This window comes from Grammomys surdaster, unplaced genomic scaffold, assembly GCF_004785775.1.
Source record: "Grammomys surdaster isolate TR1022 unplaced genomic scaffold, NIH_TR_1.0 174, whole genome shotgun sequence".
NCBI lineage: Eukaryota > Metazoa > Chordata > Mammalia > Rodentia > Muridae > Grammomys > Grammomys surdaster.
Genome location: NW_021604622.1, coordinates 8,208,524 through 8,230,212, shown reverse-complemented (window position 1 = coordinate 8,230,212; position 21,689 = coordinate 8,208,524). Strand labels below are relative to the sequence as shown.

At 42.6% G+C, this 21,689-nt stretch overlaps 1 protein-coding gene across 1 annotated transcript in view; it reads right to left on the bottom strand.

Annotated features, from left to right (window-relative positions):
* Nucleotides 1–203: 203 nt before the first annotated feature.
* Drosha (drosha ribonuclease III) overlaps nt 204–21,689 on the bottom strand; it is a 108,871-nt gene continuing 87,385 nt past the window's right edge. Inside the window, exons 27-35 of the mRNA XM_028767570.1 lie at nt 21,327–21,371; nt 19,828–19,985; nt 18,561–18,666; nt 9,354–9,495; nt 7,431–7,513; nt 7,242–7,345; nt 4,617–4,709; nt 3,941–3,987; nt 204–465 (exon numbers count right to left, since the gene is read on the bottom strand). Coding sequence (XP_028623403.1) covers nt 335–465; nt 3,941–3,987; nt 4,617–4,709; nt 7,242–7,345; nt 7,431–7,513; nt 9,354–9,495; nt 18,561–18,666; nt 19,828–19,985; nt 21,327–21,371 — 909 coding nt within the window. The 3' untranslated portion in view covers nt 204–334. The remainder of the gene's footprint in view (nt 466–3,940; nt 3,988–4,616; nt 4,710–7,241; nt 7,346–7,430; nt 7,514–9,353; nt 9,496–18,560; nt 18,667–19,827; nt 19,986–21,326; nt 21,372–21,689) is intronic.

Genomic DNA, 21,689 nt, shown 5'->3' with positions numbered 1-21,689 from the left:
GGTAAAGTGAGTATATCCCTTGTCAGCTGACAATCTGAAACAGAAAACAGCAACTATTCCATAGAATATGCCTGCCTGAGTTTTATTCTTTAAATAGCAAAATAAAAGGAATACTGTGTGTCTACTACTAAATAGGAATCTAATACTCTGTAACAAAGACCACCCAGCTAGAAACAGAAAGTTCGATGACTAGGACAACAACCGCAGTTTGACTTTGAGTTTTATTTCAATGGGCACACTTCATTCATTGTCTAAAGGAAAACCAGGCTAGGTCTCGATGGGCAACAGTCACAGTTCTTAGGAAGCCAATGCAGCGCCACTTCCGTACCCTCCTTTACTTCTTTATGTCTTCAGCCTCGTCCGGCTCTCTCTCCTGATGCTCTCTTTCCCACCTCATTTCTTTTAACTCTTGTCTGTATTTCCGTTCAATGAACCGCTTCTGATGAGCCATCTGGGGAAAGTTATCTGACACAAGGAGAGAAGTGTAATACTTAATAAAGGATATCCATGGGTGCAGAGACAAACAAACACGCACGCAGACCAACATGTAATCAGTACACATACAGAACTGTTCTTATAAAACGGAGACTGAGAATGATTTATTTTCTTTTTACTCTTTTGTTATGCACACACACACACTAGAAGTCTGGATTGGCGTCTCAGATTCTGATTTCAATTATCTGACGTATGTAAGACAGAGTAAAAACACCAAAACATACAGTAACTTAAGACATAAGGTTCTGGAAGGTTTCCAAACAGGCAGGTGCTTTAAGCAGCATTCTCCACGTCGAGTGACTTCCAGGGAGACAGAAAGAAGGGAATGTGGGGGTTTATGGCTTGGAAAAGCACAAGCTAAAAGCTTCCAGCAATGCTAGCATAGCCATGATTACGAAGGAAAGTTTTCCAGAAGAGCAGAACCGTATCAGGCACAAGGAAAGCCACATTCTAAGTCCCCATGTCCGTGATCAACTCTATCTTTAGTGTACCATAAAAGGGCACAGCTCTATCTGCACAGGTAAGTCATGTGGAGACCGTTGACGGATAAAGAGGGCTGTCACTCAGTGGTGCAGTTAGGCTATATTTAGTGTGAATCTGACCCTGTGTAACAAAGAGACACAAGGAAAATCTGGACTAAGATTTAGAAACCCTCCATTTCTCTTTCCACATGCAGCACAGTATCAGTGTGACCATGCACTAGGAGATCAAGCACGGAGTGAGAGACAGTCATTGTGTCCTTAGCCAGCAAACACGCAGACAAAGTTCATAAAGGACACCCGCTATCTGGCAACACCACAAGAAAGGACACGGCTCTGCCTGGCCAGCTAAGGATTATTCTGTATTTCACACATGAAGAGGGAAGGGAGGGGGCGTGGCTTGCAAAGGAAAGCAAGTCCGTTGACTTGTCTGCTGTGTGGAAGGAGTGCGATGAAGTGGGTCTGTCTATATGCACCGGGTCCTCAATTCCTTTCTATAATGTACCCTGTCTTCACTATTGGTTGGTGACAGCGACAAAGTGGAAAGAGCACTTGGAAGAAAGCAGTAATACTGAGTCCTTACACACTGCATACATTTTAACTTCAAATACTGTAAGTGCTTAAAAAAAACCTTGTCAAATAAATCCCCAGAACTCCATTTTAAGGCAAGTTTATGCTAAACAGGCTCCATTTTTTCAGTAGATTTTACTGTGTAACTGAGTTTGTACTAAAAAGTCCTACTGTTCACATCTATCCACGAACAAGCACTCAGAACGACTCTGTTCAGAAAAGTGTTACGACATTATGTAGTGACATACATAAGTGTACGTATGTTTTTATGTATATACACATATGCTATATAAATGGTGAAAATCTTTCCACTCTCCTCCCCTACACTGCTATGTATTGATAGATATAATATTTTCCTTTATTTCAGTACAAGCATTTCCTGTAGCTCCATATTAGTCTCCAACAGCATTGTTTCAATAGATACAAACATATCACATTTGGATATTATTGCCACTAAGCCAAATACAGCTCTCAACTGATTTCTGTAAATAAAACGGACATGTGGACATTTGATACCACCTGTGTCTATGTACCACAATGTCAGAATTTGTTGTAACTGAGATTATGACCCAGGAGCCTAGATACATGCAGCTGGTCCTTTACAAACGTGTCTACTGATCCTTGGGACAGCATTCCCTGAGATGCAGTCACTTACTGTTAATGTGCTGTTTCATTTTATTTAAATATTATGCTATCATAAATCAGGTGGCCGTGATTACTGCAGTATGTGAGCTGTGTGGCTCAGAAGCCAAGTGTTTCCTTATGTTGGATTCCTAGAAATGGAATCAGGACCGAAAAGTAAAATCTTTAAGGAAGGGACATAATGCCAATTTACTCTCCTGCATTTAAGCAATCAACTCCTAGCATCCTTTGGGGAGGATGTCTGTCTCAGAAATAGTCACTTTTCCAGCACCACTTTATAGCTGACTATACGCATCAGAAGAAGGGGTGGACTCTATTGTTATAACTAGAAAAAAAAATCCCACTCTCCTTCAATAAATGAAGGTGGATTTATACAATCAATGAAAACATTCTCCAAAAAAGTCAATGTGAAACTCTCAGTGTAGATTCTATGGATGCTAGACCCTGGCAGCACTGGTTTCTGTCCTCACTGACTGCCCTCCCTGCCTCTGAACAGTAAGCCACTGTCTGCTGATTTCCACTTGGCTAGAGGCCCTCTAGCCTCTTCTGGAACCCCTCTCAAACTTGAGAATCCTGGGACACTTCAGTATGAGCCTGTGTACTCACTGTCCCCCACTCCTTTAGCTGGCGTTTGAAGCACTGGGCATATTGTGCCTACAGGTTCTTCTGAGGAGCACAATACACCTCAGAGAAGACCGTCCTGTCCTCATGCCTTCAATTTACAAGACTAGGCAGGCAGCTCTCCACCGTCAACTATGCAACTGAAGACTCTTCAAAATGGATTTCACTCTTGAGACAATCCATCTTCAGAATTAAATGCACCACAATCTAGACATTTATTGTAGACACTGAACACACACGCAGTCTCTCTCAGTCTCTCTCTCTCTCAGTCTCTCAGTCTCTCTCTCTCTCTCTCTCCCTCCCTCCCTCCCTCCCTCCCTCCCTCCCCGCAAGCATAATAATAAGAAAATAATAAGAAAAACAAAAAATGAAACATAGCACATCCACAGTAGGTTATGGTTATAGCATACAACTATTAAGAAAGACTGAATTGAAGCCATTCTCTATGATCTATACATGTATGCAGAAGTATGTAGTTACCATCTCACTTAAGACAATGATTAAAAACTAAACAGAAAAACAAAAAAGCAAAACAACTTCCCATGTGTACATTTATCCCTACATAGGATTTTTTTTTTCCAGACAGGGTTTCTCTGTATAGACCAGGCTAGCCTTGAACTCAGAGATCTATTGCCTCTGCCTCCTGAGTGCTGGGATTAAAGGCGTGTGCCACAATACCCAGCTTTCATAGATTTTTTTTTTAAATTTTTATTTCGTTTGTTTTGTTTTGCTTTGAAGTGAGCTCTCATGTGGCCCAGGCTCACCTTGATCTCATAGTGTGGCTTCAGGTGACCTTTACCCCCTGGTCTCCTGAATCTATCTCCCAAGTGCTTGAATTACAAGGCACTTAACTATAGAAGTATGGAGAAATATCATCGGAAACAGAAGGCCACTCTCGGAGGGGCCTATGCTGAGTAGAAATGTAAACCACGTTCAGGTCAGGACTGCCTTCAAAATTTACAATCTGCTTTATATGTAGTACATACTCTACTGTACGCTGTATGGAGGAAAATTATTAACAAAGTAAGATCGCATTTTATCAGAACTTAACCATGCCCCCACTTCCTTCATATTCCTTCCCTAAGACACGCGTCACACTGTGAAGGTGTAACTACAGAGAGAGCCAGGCTTACATTTCTCCAGCGCGTCCATTGCTGCTCCCATCTCTGCCTGCTGGATGCTGTCGGATAAAATAAAGGGGGGGTAGACTTGAAACAGTTTCTTCTTCAAAAACCACAAATTATTAATGCTGATTTTCATATCTCCTGCATAAGATTTCACGTGATGACTTCCATCACACACTGAATTGCACGGCTAAGAATACACACAGGAGCATGCAGGAATGCCTTGTATTTACACAAAGGCTCTTTAAAAGTATTGGTTCCACACCAGTTCTGCAATGGAATACCTTCCGTTTATATTAGGGCTGAAGCATTTCTTAGGTCTGAAATACACCATGTAAAGGTTAAACACGAAAAGGATAAAATACAGGGAGAGAGACACGGGCAAGACATAGATTATATATGTAACTCTTTTTCCTATATGTGGTACGCATGCCCACAAAGCTTGTGTGATAGGAAAGGAAGTGTAGACTAAGGCTGTCACGCTCACAGTACACCTCACATATCTGCTGAGGCTGAACTCAGATGGGACTGACTTGACATTAGTCCTCGGTATTCATTTTGCGATAACTGAAGACACTCCACATTCTAATCTTGCTACAGAGACTGCAGAGGTAGGAACTGCCAGGGAGGAACTTTCCTGTGCACAGATATATACTCCATGAAATTCAGTGTTTTCTTCTCATACCTTGGTCCTTTCCCACAGCCTATCCTTTCTCCCTTGAAATAAACAGCCACAGTGTAGGTTCTAGCGTGGGATGGCCCCACTGTCTGCAGAGTCCTGAAATGAAAGAACATTAATTATGATACAATGCTCAATTATTTTGCTGTTATAGGAACTGAGAAAAAAAAACCCAAAACAAAAAACTTTATTCTTACTGCCAGAAAGAAGAACGTAAAAATAACAAGAAATATGGAAAATGGAAGTGATTCAATTTTTGATTTGCTAACCTAACAAAATTTAGAGCTTTAAAATAGGAAATTAAAACAACAAAAAAAGGGTATTGTAGTTTTATATTTTTCGAAAATAGGAAGAGTACCTGAGGGCTCACAGTTAAGTATGTGATACTTTGAAACAACTTCTATGTGTGGGTATTCTAGTACCACATAATAACAAACTTTTATTATGAAGAGTGGAGGGCTTTAGTTTGTTATTTTACAATGCTTATCATAGCTAAAAGCAATAAATGGGTAATAACACCTTGAGACACGCCTGAATGGTTTCACACCCTTTATGGACTCCATCTAATGGTTAGTATTTTACCTAAGAGATCAGAAAATATATTTAATTTCTGAAACATCTGTGATCATTTCAGAGATATGCTATAATGGCAAGCCTATAACACAACCACTAAAAAAACAAAGCTGCAAGTACTCTGGATTTGATGACAAGGTGCAGATTTCAAACGTAAGAAAACCTGATAACTCATGGGAAAGGGAAATTAAAAGTAGCCAAGAATGATAACGGGATAAACACAGTAATCAGGAAGATCACGTAAAGCAACCTCACCATCTTGATAACAAAGAACAAAGCCACCATGTACTTTTGGGGGACGATTTATGGGCAGAGAATACAGCAATTTCCTTTCTGTTTACATACTCAAGGTGCATATGGTGGCTTAAGGTGGTACTCACTAATCATCCCTGTGTTATAAGACAGGCACCATCTTTATATCATTGACCCTTAGTAATCGCCTCGATGGGGAAACTCTTTGATGCTCATTACGCTTATTATGATGCAGATCAATAAGTTGTTTCTATTTAGGGATTTTCTCCAATAAAGAAAGCAGTTTCATACTGACAGCTTCTTGCTATAAGGTGACTAGTCTTTTGGCCACTGTTTTGCTAGTGCACAAAAGCTTGTTAACTGTTGTGACTTTTTTTTTTTTTAAATATTTTTAAGTTAGAAAAGTCTTTCGGGAGGAGCACACTTGCACAAATGGACAAATGGGTGTGTTAGAATCTTCTGTTCCCAAAGGCACGGAGCAAACAGTACAGAAACTGGACTTTTTTTTAATTAATAAGAAATACGTATGTGTGTACATGTAGGTGTGTCGGAACACAGTCCAAGGACGGAGTCATGTAAGAATTCTGAGTGCTTGTGAGAAAACTCAAAAAAAAAAAATAAGAGTCTTGTGACTTCAAAACACAGAACTGTTTTTGGAATATGTCTTCATGTTCCTCCCAGGTGTAGCCGATAGGAGAGTGAGTTTGCGTCAGTTGTTGTTACTCGTGTACCTCTATGGAGGAAAACAATGTTTTTGCCATGTGAGGCTAGTCTTTGAGATTGAACATCTTACTCATGTGACTCTTCTTAACCCCAGAGTATAAACTGTCTGATGCTCTGAATAAATTTGGCCACTGCACGAGACTTTAGCCTGGCTCGTTTTCAGGCCCCACCCTCTCAGGTTCGTGCTGACAACTAGACGTAAACGCGTGCAGGTGCCCAGAGGCCAGAGGAGCAAGTGATCCCTGGAGCTGGGTTACAGGTGGTTGAGAGCGGAGTGCGGGTGCTGGGACCCGAACCTGGGTCCCCCTGTGAGAGCAGCAAGTGTTCTTAACTTCTGAGGCTTTCTCCAGCCCAACGTAACTAGATTTGTAACCATCCCTAAAACAGTATCAACAGTACCTTGAATAGGCTGCCATGTACTCTAAGCATTCTTTACTTTGTGATTCTCAGTTCACACCTGAATGTCAGGAATAGAAGGCAACTTTTGATTCCGATTCCAGGAAAAGCAAGCACTTGAGTAACAAAGTAGCAACAGTAAACATTTGCTCCATTCCTCTCCAGCTTGGGAGACAGCCTTTCAGATAACAGAGGCCAACGGGCTCAGGGGAAAGTATAAGTAGAACCCAAATATTGCTAGGAACTACACACAGTCTATTACTTCTACAGGAAATCAGACAAAGAAAGCCTATATAAAAGAACTACTTCACGTGGGGGGCTCAGAGATAGGTAGTTCAGGGGATAATAGCACTTGCTGCTCTCACAGAGGACTCAGGCTGGATTCCTGGCACCCACATGCAGAGATCACAACTATGAATACATCTTAAAAATCAACAAGTACTACAAGTTTAAAATTGCTATACCTTGATCTTATATCTTAGTGTACCTTTGTGCCAGGCAGTAGATCAGAGAAATTTACACATGGGAGAAAGCAGAAACAATCCGGGTGCACCCACTTATAGCTAGCTAGGACAGAGCACTTTAGAGCTTAGCTAGTGTCACGAGAAGTCCCTGCGTTCTCCTTTAAGCACATGAGGGCTACCTAGGCACACTGCCGACGATGGCTGGCAGACAGCAAGCACTTACTTGTATAAGGGGATGTCTGGCTCTTTCCCTTCTGTCCTCAGGGTCAGGCAGCACTGCTGCAGCTGCGACTTGGGGTCATTCCAATCTTGATTCAGAATGAACTCCTGTGGGAATCCCCCAAAGCATTGAGTAGTGTGTTTCAGAGCCACCGGAAGGAAAGCGTGCACTGATGGGAATGTGCGGGCTTACCTTCAGCCGAGGAAAGAAGCAGACATTCATGAAGGTGTGAACGTATTCCAAGTCCTTGTCGATGTACAGCGCTGCGATAAATGCTGAAGAACAAACGTGAAATGGGTAACTCGCCGTTATTTACCAGACACGGCGTGAACTGAGGGTCCTTCCTTATTCATCTCTATAGGTATGGATACCTCATCTCTATAGGTATATACGTGTGCCAACACGGGTGGCAGGAACAGAATGTGGGTCCTATGTGCTGGTAAAGGTTGAGCCATCTCCCCAGCCATAAGGGCTGTAAGCGTTTAAGGAGTATTTTCACAAGGCTTTTGACTTCTAGACGCTCCTTTCTTTTAAGCACAATTATTTCTTTTCTCTTCAAATAAAACTGCACCCTTTATCACTCCTACCAGAAGCACCAACACAGACGTGTGATTAAGATGAAAAAACTCACAGAAAAGACGGCAAACTGCCCTTAGCCAGTGGCTAATGCTGTGACCCTTTAATACAGTCCTTTATGTTGTAGTGGACTACCCCGCCCCAACCATAAAGTTATTTTCATTGCTGCTACTTAACTATAATTTTGTTAGTGTTCGATTGTAAACACATTGTGGTCGTAGGCGACCCCTGTGAAAGGCTCACTGGACCCCCAGGTTGAGAACCACTGGTCTAAAGTCTACACCAATACTGTAGTGTGGAACAGGGGTGGGACCCGAGAACATAACCGAGTTAATCTTCTAAGAAGGGAACTGGAAACACCAGCTATGGAGCACAGATGATGCAGGGGCAAGCACATCCCACCTGCATCCTGAGACCACTCATGGGTACAGGTTCCATGAAAAGTTTCATAGCCAGAGAAAGAAGTGAGAAAATTCAGAGATTTGACCTGCCCAAATTAAGAAAAACAATGATAACACAATAATTTATGTAACTGAATTAATAAGGGACAATTCCAAAGATGGACTCACTTAAAAGAATTTTAGCCAAGAAGACAACTGGTGCAATTATTTGAAAGACTCCAAGAACCTTTCATTGAACTAAAATAAAAATGGCAGTGATCCAATCACTCAGCTGAGTTTTACTTCCCTTCAGGTGCCTTGGGTGGTCTGCCTTTATAATCCATAAGTAAGCTGGCTTGCACAGTAGGCTTTAATATTTCACATAATTCCAATTCTGAAAAATACTATAACATAAAAAGCTCTAAGGCCCAGAGAATATTCTAGTTCTTTTGAAGTAATATTAGAAATAATAAAATTATGTGTGTAATCCCTTAATTAGCTATAATGGAATTATTTATGCTTCCAGACCATATCAGAACATGAAAAAGATGGTGGCTGTTTAGAGAGTTTTGTTCACACTCAAAACAATAGGTGGCGATTTTGGTATTTAGTGAATAAATTATCTTTTTTCCTATGTTCCTTTATGAAGAGTGCTGGGTAGCAAAACCAACCAATCAAACAAACCAAACCCACTACTGTGATTCGGAATGACTAATCTTGACATTGTGTTACTGTTTCAGACAAAGGACTTGATGACTTAGAGACAGGACGTGGGACACGCAGCCACCCCTGAATACAGATTGAACAACAGAAACATATTATTCACATGGCTTAATGAAAAGCAAAAATAAGTAAAAAATAAAAACAAACAAGGTCACTTAGACAGATGTGGTCACCCAAGCCTATAATGTCAGGAGATAAGAGGCAGGGGCGACCCAGGAGGTCAAGGTCACCTTTGACTACACAGGAATTTCAAGGCTAGCCTGAGCTATACAAAACAAAAGAAGTAGAAAAACAGAGAAAAGAGGTTCTTTAGCTAGAGCAACATAATCTTTATCATCACCATCATCATTAAAGAGTAAGCAAGCTCTAGTTGGTTTAATTTAAACCTTGGACCTGCCAGTTAAAAGGCTTCACACTGTAGGTAGCTACGACTTACACTCCAAAAGGTCTGCCAAAGTCTTGGTTCTTAGGGCCACGGGCCTCTTGGTTTTGTCGTTGGTGATGGCATACTCTTGCATGCCCAGTTCCTCTGCCACCTTGGCTTGAGTTCTGTTGTTCACTAAGGAACTTCGCAACAACTGGTAAAAAGGAAATGTCGTACGGTTAGAAAACCGATCAGCTCTGGTCTCTCTCCTGCTCTTGTGTTGAACCCAACCACTCGACAGCATGTCATGAAGGGATAGCAGATATATGACTGTCTAAGTCTCTATCCTCGGATGACTGGAACATACTGTCTCCTTAATGGCTCACCCACCCCGTTACCTGGATTTAACGGAGCAGTTAGATACCCAGTTACTTATTTAGTAGCACCGAGGAGGATTTTGGGAGGGGATACCCAGCAATCTTACTAAGATATGATTACTGAAAAGCTCAAAGCTACCAGGTCAGGAAACATTAAAACTTTAAAAAGTCATTTTACTTAAATATAATTTATATTCAGTAAATTATATTCCTTTTGTGTTCAATTAGATACATTTTGAAAACCTTACCCATTTTTACTACCCCAAACAAATTTCCCATATTCTGAAATAATCAGTCTTCACCAATGATTACAGAAGACATCCATCAATCAAACCTATGCTTAAAGTTGTCCACAAGAAGCATATTTCATGACACACGTCCTAATTCTGGTGCTACATGACTTAGGGAAGAGATGTTTCAATATTATTAAAACACCTATTTATTTATAGTGTCGTTATTGTCAAGACTTACATTACATCCCCTGTATCTCAGTCTTCTCATACTCAGACCCTTTATCTTTATTTATATTCTAGGTATGTGCTATGTGCATACATGGGAAAGCCAGAGGATGCTGGACTTCCCAGAGCGAACCATCCCCAGAGCAAGCCGCAGGGAGCCTCCCCACAGAGGTACTGGGGACAGAACTCAGGTCGTCTACAGGAGCAGCAGGCTCTTTCAACCGATGAGCCCTACCCCACATTTCAATTTATTTATAGATTTCAACCTCAGGAATTCAAGACAGAAATGTCTACTAGGAGTTTGGGACTACTAACAGCCCTCCAAGGACGATTCACATGGTAATGTTAGACACTGCCTAAACATCATATAACTGATCCATTACAGTGTCCCTAAAACAAGCCCACTGTAAGCATTTAACACACTTGGGAAGAGAGGTGGGACAGGAGACTAGGGAAGCAGGCAGATTCCACGATGGGAAATCACCAAACTTTAAAAAACTGACATAATTTACCCCCGATCCCTAAAACTCAGGGGACTAATGTACTCGAATCTATGTTTCCTTACCAGAAGCATAAACAAACAGTTGGCTTCCTGAACACAGGACAGGCGGAAGCAGCTGTGAGTCACGCTGGCATTAGAACCGCCACTGTTCCATAGAGCACTGTGTTTATTAGATGCAAGCTTTATGCTCTACGGCTCCGCAGTGTCAACAAAGCTTATGAAAATCAAGATTTATTCTCAGTGCCTGATAGTGAGTCCTTGACAATAGATAAATAAGGAACAATATGTTCTTAATTTGTCTGACAATGATTCATGAAGCAGAAACACAACTTGATCTCCATAAGCTTTGCTTGAATTCAATCTTAGACTGTAACTCTTTCCCTGCCTCTGTTCCATTTTCAGTCCCAATTCCCCCTTAACTGCTACAGTTTCTCTTCAGTACACTGGTTCTTGAAAATTCATATACATATAAACTCACAAGGCAATGTAACAATTAAAAGGACAAATGTGACATGACTAGATGACCCACGTCACCAACTCACAGACTCCATGAGCGGGAAGTGCTATCTCTTTCTGTGGTTTGGATTTCAAGTTGAAACAGACCCCATACGTTTAGGGCGGTTATTCTGGGAGGATGGTGATGCTGAGCATGCTGAATCCACGCTTTGGGTAAGGAGGGACGCTCCACGGGCTGTGGAAATGGCGTGTTCAGGACCAATGGCCCGATGTGAACGACAGCACACAGCAGTGGTGACACACTGCTGGCCACCAGGCCTAGGCTGCCACCCTCCAGCGTCACAGATCCTCCTTCAGTGCCACCTAGTAACACTGTGACCGAAGGGAAGCAGTGTGGATGGAGACAAGAGATGCTTGAACCAGTCTTGCTGTAAGACAAGCCCTGGCAAGTCTTAGAGCAGTGCGGTAGCTAAAACTGAGGTCTGTTAGGTTCTTGCCAACAACTCAGAGTAAGAAGCAAGAGTCATCGAGGAGAAGACACCAGTGATTATTAACCTTACTTCTATAGTCCACTTAACTTTGGAACGTGAAGTAAAATGAGGTAAGACTTTGCTCTCTACTTAATCATGAAAGCCCAAATGGAGGTTCATTAAAGTGACAATTTCCATCTGTGTCCTCAGCTGAATTCAACTTCAGAATAAATCTACTATTTGGCAAATCATGGGTACAGAGAGGCTCGACAACAGAAGCAAAGCCTGTGAGGTTCTGGGGCTCGCGCAGTGGCAGTGCAGGCTGACTATTCACCAGGTCTGTGCTGAGAGCTGAAGGAACAGCATCCTTTTTAAAGTGCTTCAGAAGGAACCCACGCCTAAGAAGCCACACGCACATCAGCCGCAACAATCACCGTGCTGACCAGGATGCAAGCACAGATTCGGGGACACACAGCTGTTCCTCTTAACCAAGCTGTCCAGAGAAGGTGACCTAGGAAACTCCTCTCAAAAACATTCTAGTCAACTTCAATACTGAGGTCTAAGAGACTTCTCCAGTATTGGTACCCAACCACATTTCTCCCAAACACCAAGGGATCAGAATTTTGAACTCTGAACTTGGGATGCTTGCTTTTTGAAAAGGTTCATGTAGGTTCTGATGAGCATAGAATTTGACCTAAGAAAGGCTGGGGTGGTTAATGGGGAAATGGCTGGAGAGGGTTTTATAGGAAAATTAAAAATAGTGGCAAAAGTATGGCCCATAATATAGCAATGTGACCATAGTGGGAACCAGGAAAAAAAAAAAATCAGAGCCAAGAGACGGAAGGAAGTTAAATGTCCCTGCAGAAAATAAAAAATCCCCAGGGGCGTGGGGGTGATACTATAATTGCTATTTTCCACAGAGGTGTTATCTACAGCAGCATCAGTACTGGGTAAGGTTTGCTTGCTCCTCAATTATAGGGAAAAGATTCTAGAAAGCTTTAGAATCCTTCTAGTTTTTATTTTAATACAAAACCTTCTAGATATCCTTTTCCTTGCTGCCTTCCAAACCCTCCCCTTTACCAAATAGTAATCTGTCCCTAACAACCTTCCTCTCCCTCACTGAAGTTTAATGTTAAATCAGAAACAGGAAAGAGAAGTACAGCTAAGGCCTTTGTAAACCTGACAAAGGGACTGTTGATCCCTGGTGAAATGACAACGGCCAGTACATAGTCCAAATCTCAGATTCTGGTTTTGAGACGTCAAGATGTTCCTACAGCCTCAACAGAGACGCCTCCCACAGTTACTTTAAACTTAAATTTCCATAAGAACATGAAGATTGATATTCTCTCTTTAATACTCTTGGTCCTAGGAAGAAGCCATAGTGTGGGACATAAGCTACCCAAGAGGGCCACCTAGTGTAAGGCGAAGGGACAGATTTATTATTTTGAGGACTTTAATAGAAGACAGTGGAACGAAAGCGAAGTATATATATAATTAAAATTGACAGCGATATGCCACACAGGTCTTTTATACCCAGAGTGGTGGCTAGATGGTCTCCATTTCCCATGATAACTAAAGAAAAGGCACACAAATGATAGCCAGTAGAATGCAGGTCAGACACAAGGAGCCAAATTATGTCAGTGATAGAGAAATCCTCTGCCGGGAGGCTGGGGAATCCATCTTCTCAGAGCGTGGTTAGATAGGGTACCTGCCTGCCTGGATGATTTATACTCTCCGCTGTCAGGAGGCAGCAGGGCCGGATGAGATCACCGCTTCTCAGGCGTGTTTGTAATCCCTGCTCTCTCTCCTACCATCTCGCACCGTTCCTCTAAAATCAAGCAAAAACACTTCCACAAGTTCATCTTGCCGGTGCACTTCACCCGTGGACACAGCGCCTGACACACAGAATGAGCAGCTCCTGCTAGCTCAGGAGTGGAGCGAAAGGCTCATGTCCCACACTGTGGCTTCCTCCCAGAACCAAGAGTATTAAAGGAAGAATATCAGTCTTCGTCTTCCTACGAAAATTTAAGTTTAAAGTAATTGTGGGAGGCGTCTCTGTTGAGGCTGTAGGAACATCTTGACGTCTCAAAACCAGAATCTGAGATTTGGACTATGTACTGGCCATTGTCATTTCACCAGGGATCAACAGCCCTTTTGTCTGGTTTACAAAGGCCTTAGCTGTACTTCTCTTTCTTGTTTCTGTTTAAAATTAAACTTCAGTGAGGGAGAGGAAGGTGGTTAGGGACAGATAAGTATTTGGATGTAGGAAGGGAACAAGTTTGCACGTGCCGTAGGACAGGCATTCCGGCCTGAGCATCGGTTTTCTTTGAGGTTCTCTCTCTTCACACTGACCTTACCAGGGAGGCTTACCCTAAAGAACAAGAACTTCAGTGAACAGACAGAACATCTTCCCTAGACATACCAGTCCAAACTTGACTAAGCTATGGCCTCTGCATCTGATTCACATTCCTTCCCGAGCAGGCCCTTTCAGCATTCTCTCACAGGGCAACCCTTTTCCTCAACAACTGGTAAGACTTGGAAGACACAGTTACGTCTGCTCTTTTGTCTTTATTCTTTAGAAAGCAAGTTGTGTACCCGACTGGCTCAACACTAAGGCTTTCTAATGTGATTAACTGCCACTCTGTGCCTTTAATTACAAGAAGGAATCAATTGCTGCCCTTCCAATGCAATTCCAGTAATCTGCACACTTCACTTTTTTGTAATCCTTAAGCATTTCAAAGTCAGTTTCCAGTTCATATCTTGACATGTAAAGTAACAGGCCATTTCTCTACAGACCCCTATGCTCTGCCCTCGATGTGGTATTCTCTTCTGTAGCTGCCTACTCTACCTCTTTACCAAGTCTATTCTGAGAACCCAACACATGCTAGATTCTGCGGGGCTAGAGAGAACTCAGCACACTCTTAGAGAACTTCTGGTCTAGTGAGGGTAGGCAAGCTGAAATCGAACAGCGCTAGAATATTCTAGCAATAGAAAGGAGCGCGGGGTTTAGACTTGAGTGGAGTCAGGGGTCAGGTCAGAGCTGCCACGTGAAGGAATGCTAAAAGGTACTAAGCAAAATAAAGACCTAGGTGCAGAATGGCCTTCAGACAGAAGAACAGCATGTGCAAAGACAACGGTAGAAGGATCTGGACCCAGCAGGCCGGCGCAGAGTAGAAAGAACACAGGGAGCAAGGCTGAACAGGTAGGCAAGACCACTAAAGGTCTTGCTGGTTCTCCAGCCACTGCCCAATGAGGAATCAGAAATCATTAATCTAGGCTGTGAAGACCGCTCGTTCAAAGACTATTTTCTGAATACCTATATAATAGGAATTTGCCAATCAACCAAAATTCAGAATAAAAGACCAGACAAAGTATTTTCAGTTTGTACTCTGATGGGAGCAGACTAGTAAAAACATACACCTTGCTTGTCCTAGCGAGAAAATGGAGATGCAGTTCTAATGTAAGGGAGAGAAGGCAGGGTCAGAGGGAGGGGCGGCATGCTCCTTTACTCATAGGATGACTGAACAGAGAGCTAAAGGAGACGAGGAACTGCTTACAAGGACTACGAGAGAAGAACTGGCTACAACGAATACTAAGCACAGGCTAAGTGCCCACTCTCCAAGGCCAATGTCAAAACGCTGGAGTAACTAAACAGCTTTTTCTTTTACCTTTAGGCTGGAGAGAGGTCTGACATAAAGGAGACTTGTTACCTGGTTGCCCTTTCAAAACAAGCCCTTTAGGGCTGCAGCTCAGTGTTAAGAGCGGCTGCTTAACACACACCAACCCTGGGGTTCAATCTCCCAACACTGGAAACGGAATTCTTCTGCATACCGTACTGAAGACAGACTGAGGAGGAGGAAAGGGCCAGATCTGATGGGAGAGGATGCTGTAAGTCAGACAATAGCACCGTGCAGAATTAACTACGAAGGTAAAGATGACAGGGTACGCCAGTGTCGGGGAGGTGTAACAGGAGACAGAGACGAGAGTTAAGGATGATCCTAAGGCTTTTGGCAACTGAAATAACAGAATAATCCTTATGGGCATGAAGAACGCTGAGAGAAGCGGGGCTGAGGGTGGAAACTGAAAACTTTTGTTTTAGATGCATTAGTCGGAGGTACCTGTTAGAAATCTAATTAAAGGTTTGCACATTCTGATATCCCAGGTATGTGAGTATTGCTATGTTCCATAGGTATGAGTCTGGAGTATGGGGAGGAGATTTGGCTTTGGGCATAAGTCACGAAATGGCATACAGATGTTTTCAAGGTCACAAGACAGAATGAGATCACCTGCAGTGCAGAAGTCAGAGGAAGAAAGGAGGTCTGACACCTGAGAACGGGGACAATTTCAATAGAAATGGATTTTAGATAAACGGCAAGCTGGTGGAGTCACCAGAATGAATTCAGCTTTAAACTGTCCATCTCTTAGGCCGAGGACAAAACTGTCCTCAAAAAAACAAGGAAAACTTTTCCAACGAGTAGCAGATAGTCTGGGGGGAAATCTGGGGACCTGGGGAGCCCACTCCTCTTGTAGAAGGATGCTCTACTACCCTGTGCTTTGGATAACCAGAACATCAAGCTTCCCATCCTTTACAACTTTATAAATGTTACTGCTTCTAAGTGGATCTCAATCACATACTTCCTGTACACCTTGAAGGTTACGAAGAACTCCTTTCAGTGACCCAGGTGATCAGGACTGGGAGGCAGCTATCTGTGATAGTGGTTAGGTGGTAACAAGAGGACACCCTCCAGAAATACCGGAGTAACCCTGTTAGGACTTGGGAGAAAGAGGTCGAGGGAGGACACAACGATGACTCCTAGGTTTCTGATACACAGTATGGGATAGCTGATACTGTCAACAACCCACTACTCGGGGAAACTTCAACCAAAGTGGATTAAGATTCTATTCCATCTTGACACTTGGTACTGGAGCTCGGGACAGAAGTGAGCCTGAAGAGACCAGCTGCAAGTTTCCTGCCAGGAAGGTAAAACTGCTGACACACATGGAGCGGGCTGTCTGAGAGACGATGTCTTAGCAGGAGACGTGCTCTAGCAGTGACCTCTTAGATGCTGACATATTTACTAGCTGGAAGGAATACGCTGAACATGCTAAGGATGCTAAGACACAGGAGTGAAGAAAAGAGGTATGGAAAGATCCAGAATACAGCATGACAGAAGCCAATGGAGATGCCATTCTGGGAGGGAGCAGTCATGGCAATGTTTAGCAAGCTTTTAAACTAGGATGTGCTTATGATATATCATCTTTGTCTTACCAACAGAGCTGCTGGTACTATGCGTTTCTCTCAGAGCTTTCTGCAACAATAGTTTATAAAAGCACCATACGGATCAAGCTCTAATTTTAAGACAGCAAGGCTGATAGACTCATTTGAATAAGCTGTACTTCCGCAGCACCCGTGATGCCAGCATTTGGGAGACTTGGGCAAGAAGACTGCTGTGAGTTTGAAACCAGCCTGGACTACAGAACAGAACCTTACTCAAAATAACAAAACCAAAGCAATCATGCTGCCAGCTCTGAAGGGAACGTGGAAAGAAGCCAGGCCCTGCACATGCAGCACTGCCCTGGGCTGGCTTCATCAGCTCACGATTTACCCTCTACTCAGTGCCAGAGCCAGCTAGGGGTAGTGCATCTGAAAGCAGGCACCATCCCTAAGACCCTACAGGATAACTAAGGAAGAGGAGGGGCCATTTGAAGCACTTATTTTCCAGAGTCCGTAAGGCTAGCTGTCCTCAAGCTCCGTGGTATGCTTTGGCTACTTCTCACCTCAGCCAGGCACGTGTGACATGTAGAAAGTCTCTTCTGTAGTTGAGAAGAGTCAACACACAGCCTACTGCTTTCCTAAGCAAGATGTGAGACACGAGCTCCCCAAAGGTTCAGATTTTCTAAAGAATTCCAAGAGAGAAATCCTTGTCTTTCTAAAGGGCAGTTAATTTTTAATGGCAGTCATCCCGCTCACTTACAACTAAAGAGGTACTCATGACTCTTGTCACAGCACATGGCAGATGACAAAGGCGTAGCCCTCACCTAGTGAGGACTGAGTGGAGGAATGCCACTGAAAATTTCCACTTGAACTGCATGTTCTCTTCCGATACTTAACATCTCAGAGCTACAGAACTATGAGTCAATTCTAGTCAAAGAAAACAACACAACAACTTAAACACACAACAACTTAAAAAGTATGGAAGAATTGCTATTAGCGTCAACACAACAGAGGTCACACTGAAGAACACAGGGTGCACACTCTGTTCCACTTGACAGAGCCCCAACTTTCCCAATAGGCAGTTCCCAAGGGCCTTCTCGGGGGTCAGTCGGAGGCCTTCCCAGATCAGGGACTGCTGGACAGGCTTTTCCCACCATCCTAGGTTTACTACTGACAGGTTTCACGGTAAAAAACGGTACACAGCAAGTGGAAGCTAATGCCATCTGATTTTGGACAGCACAAGTGAAAGGAATGGTGGGTGATTAACTGTGTATGACTCTAACCTTGTCTCTACACTTCTCTTCCAATTCTGCCCCAGAGCCAACATGGCTCCCCCACTGCCTCTCTGTCCACCCATTTCCCTTTGTTTCTCTGGATTCAGTGTGGAAGGAAGCCGCTACACAGAAACTGACTCTTATTAAACTCACAATGGCTAAATCCTGCCCCTCTGTGAAAGTCCAACATCACCAAACCCATGACGCCTTCCCTGAACCTTATAACTAGGAGAATCTTTTCCTGAGCATGTAAGTCCAGCAACCAGCCTATGCCTCTGTAATATCCAACATGCTCTACCTTACATACAGTTATACTCACTCACACTTTTATAATGAGTGCATGTATGTGTATGTATATGTGTATGTCTATACATATACAACTTATATCGCAGAGTATTTATTCCCCTGGAGAAGAAAAGTGACCAAGAGATAAGTGATTAGTTAAACAAGCACACATCTGGGCCTGCTGTTCCTCGTTCTCTGGCCGTTCTCCTGCAAACTTCTGAGGAGTAACTGAGGATGCTCACCGTCAGGTGTCCTTCGTGGTGGTCTGGGAAATGAATGAACAGGTACTCTGTGGCTACCAGCTGCATTATGGAGTCACCCAGAAATTCCATCCTCTGATTGTGGCCTCTGAAAATGAAACACCACTGTAAATAAACCAAGAAGTACTTGTGGATTTAAAAAAAAAAAACCACACACATAATTTTTAAGATTACAGCCTAAAAATATCATTTGTTCATTTTGTTTTGAAGCATAAAACTAAACGTAGTGCCCTGACACCCTCAACTATGGGGAAATTCTAAAAATAATTTTTTTTTAAAAAAAAATGTAATTTTTATTTAATCATGGGTATGTGTGGTGTGTGTTTATGTATTTGTGTACAAGTACATGCACACAAGACCAGAAGATCATCTGATCCAGGTGATTTATTTTGTATCTGACTCTAACTGAACTCAAGCAATAACCATTCTTAACTGCTAACCCATCTTTCTGGCTCCAAAGGGAACACTTTATGGATAAGTGACTACTAAGTTAAGATCGGTGAACAACACCTGGCCAAAAGCAGAGTGCAATCAATTGAAAAATAAAGTAAAATATAAAACAATACTCTTGAAGGAAAAGAGCTCCTAATTTTTTAATTTACAAATGTTTACAAAATCTCTGTCTTTAATCTTACAGTTTAAACAGAGTTGGGGATTTTCCACTCATGGGAAAGGGAAACATTTTATATTCCACGCCCACGCCCACACACTCACCTACAGTTTTGCTAATTTTCTCTCTCTCTTTTTTTCTTTTTTGCTGCTCTGAGGACTGAACAGGGTTTTAATCTCTAGTAAAGTTTTTCGTATTTTCAATTTCAATAGTCTCAACAAATCTATCTAAAGTAGGAGTTAGAACGCCATATCCAGTCACAGCCTATTTGAAAGTTTTACTACAGAGTGGTCACTTTTTTTTTTTTTAATCTATGGCGATTTTTAAGGTACTATGACAAATCGTGACAAACAGACTACATGGTCTTCAAAGCTTATAACTCTTAATCCATGTCTCAGCGTGGACAAAGGGTTTACTTCCTTCAGATCTCATGGACTTCAAGCCATCAAGATGTATAGCAATGGAACCAAAGGCTTGGGAAAGAGAATAGTCTCTGATCCACACCACTGCTTGGCTGCTGTCTCGCCGTGCGACTCTCCTGCAGTGTGTCTGCCCTCTCAGTTCCTGTGAAGGGCAGGAAGGTTTGGAACCCCTCCTCTAAGTGGTCAGGTAGGGGCTACACAAGCATTCTCCACTCACAGGGTCAGGTGGTTAAAGCCCACAGTTCTCAGTGTGAATGCCCTCGCCAGAAGCCGGACGTGGGTGAACATCACGCCAATTGCGTCTTCGAACTCCGTAAGTTTCTGTAGAACTGGGGAAGTTTCAATAAGTTGTCGATCCGTGTTTGGCTCTTGTAGCTTCAGAAAAAAAAAAAAGAAAGAAATTAAAAATCACAGTTTTAGTTATAAGAGTAATTATCAATTCTTGGACACTGTTCTGTAAAATTCCATCTCCCATGGGCAGAAATTTCGGAAATGCCAAATAAAACCTGAAAGCCTCTTTCTCATCTCTTAGAACAGCAAACAAACCTAATATTTAAAGAAGGCTCAAATAATATTTTCCAATCTTCATTCAAATTTCAAGGCCAAGTTCTGTACATAGATAGTTCAAAATCTCTGGTATTAGACTAACTCTCTAAGGAAGACACACGCTGAAGAACAGCTGCCGCGTGCATGCATGTGTGTGTGTGTGTGTGTGTGTGTGTGTGTGTGTGTATGTCTGGAATGAATGATGGGAACTGGTCTTTTCTGACAAGTTTCTAGGAAATGGGATGCTGCTGTCTGGGAACTGCCCTTCCAGAGTTTCTGATTTTAGAGTAACTTGGACTACTGTGCATCTTGAACATACTGTGCAAACGGTTTTGGCAATGAGCATCATTAAGTCTGAATTTAGCTTCTGGTGGATATTACTATTCCTCTAGACAGGTGCTGCTCCAGGTAACAAGCCTCTAACAACTGGCAGAGAAAAAACTTAAGACTAGAATCTTTTTACAGCGCTGAATTGCCATTTACTATCATAAACCCTCGATGAACATCTGATCACTATTATAAACAGTGATTACTATTCTTAAATACATATTTAAACATAACATGTGTAACTAGTGGAAATACACGTAACCTAAACTAAAGCAGAAAGCAAAGCAAAGCAAAGCAAAAGCAGAGCAAAGCAACTTTTAAAGCTATCCAAGGAAAAGCATGTCACCATGTATAGATCTTTTACATTTCTAAATCCCAAGTAAAAAGCAATCATACAGCACTAAATCTTTAATCTGCAGTAAGTTTTATACATTCTGAATCAACTTCCAAAGCCCAAACCAGGTTAAAATTAGCAATATTCATTTAGTATTTGTTCTACTTTTTTAACCATGCCTAAAATCACCTCTAACATCACTTTCCCTCCAATGGTAGGCATGTGGCGAGCCAGCTCCCACACTCCGTACGGCACCTGTGGAGGGAGGGCCATTCCTCCACAGCTGCTCTGCTGTTTGTCTCGTCAGGAACACCCCCCCACACACACCCCCCGTGCTTACCAGACCACGTGAGGACACCTGTGGATTTTACTATTTATTTCTGAAATTTCCCTGACACCTAACACAAAGTCATACTTCTGGGGAAGAGAAGAGAGTCTTAACGGTGGGGCAGGGAAGGGAATGGCGGCCATGGAGTTGCAGGGCTCACTGCAGACACAGTTGTACTCACTTGGAGTGGGTGGAGAGGATAATTGAGCCAGACTTCTCGAAGGTCCTGGAAAATGGAAAGATGTCGTTAGTGCTCAAGGGAGTCATTTAACACACTCTAGAGTGCTAAATAAAATGTCATTATTGGAAATACTCGACTATTTCAGATGCTGACTCCACTCACTGCCGATTCAATGGTGCTAGCAAACTAATTTTTTACAAGTGTATTCACCACTCCAACTGCCTGTAGTGACTCTAATTAGCCTATTAAGCGGGGGGGGGGGGGGGGCGGAGGAGAAAAAAAGCCCTTTATAACAAAGTTCCATGTTTGCTAAACTCAATACACTGGATTACACGACTGTCACACTCACACCCCAATACACTG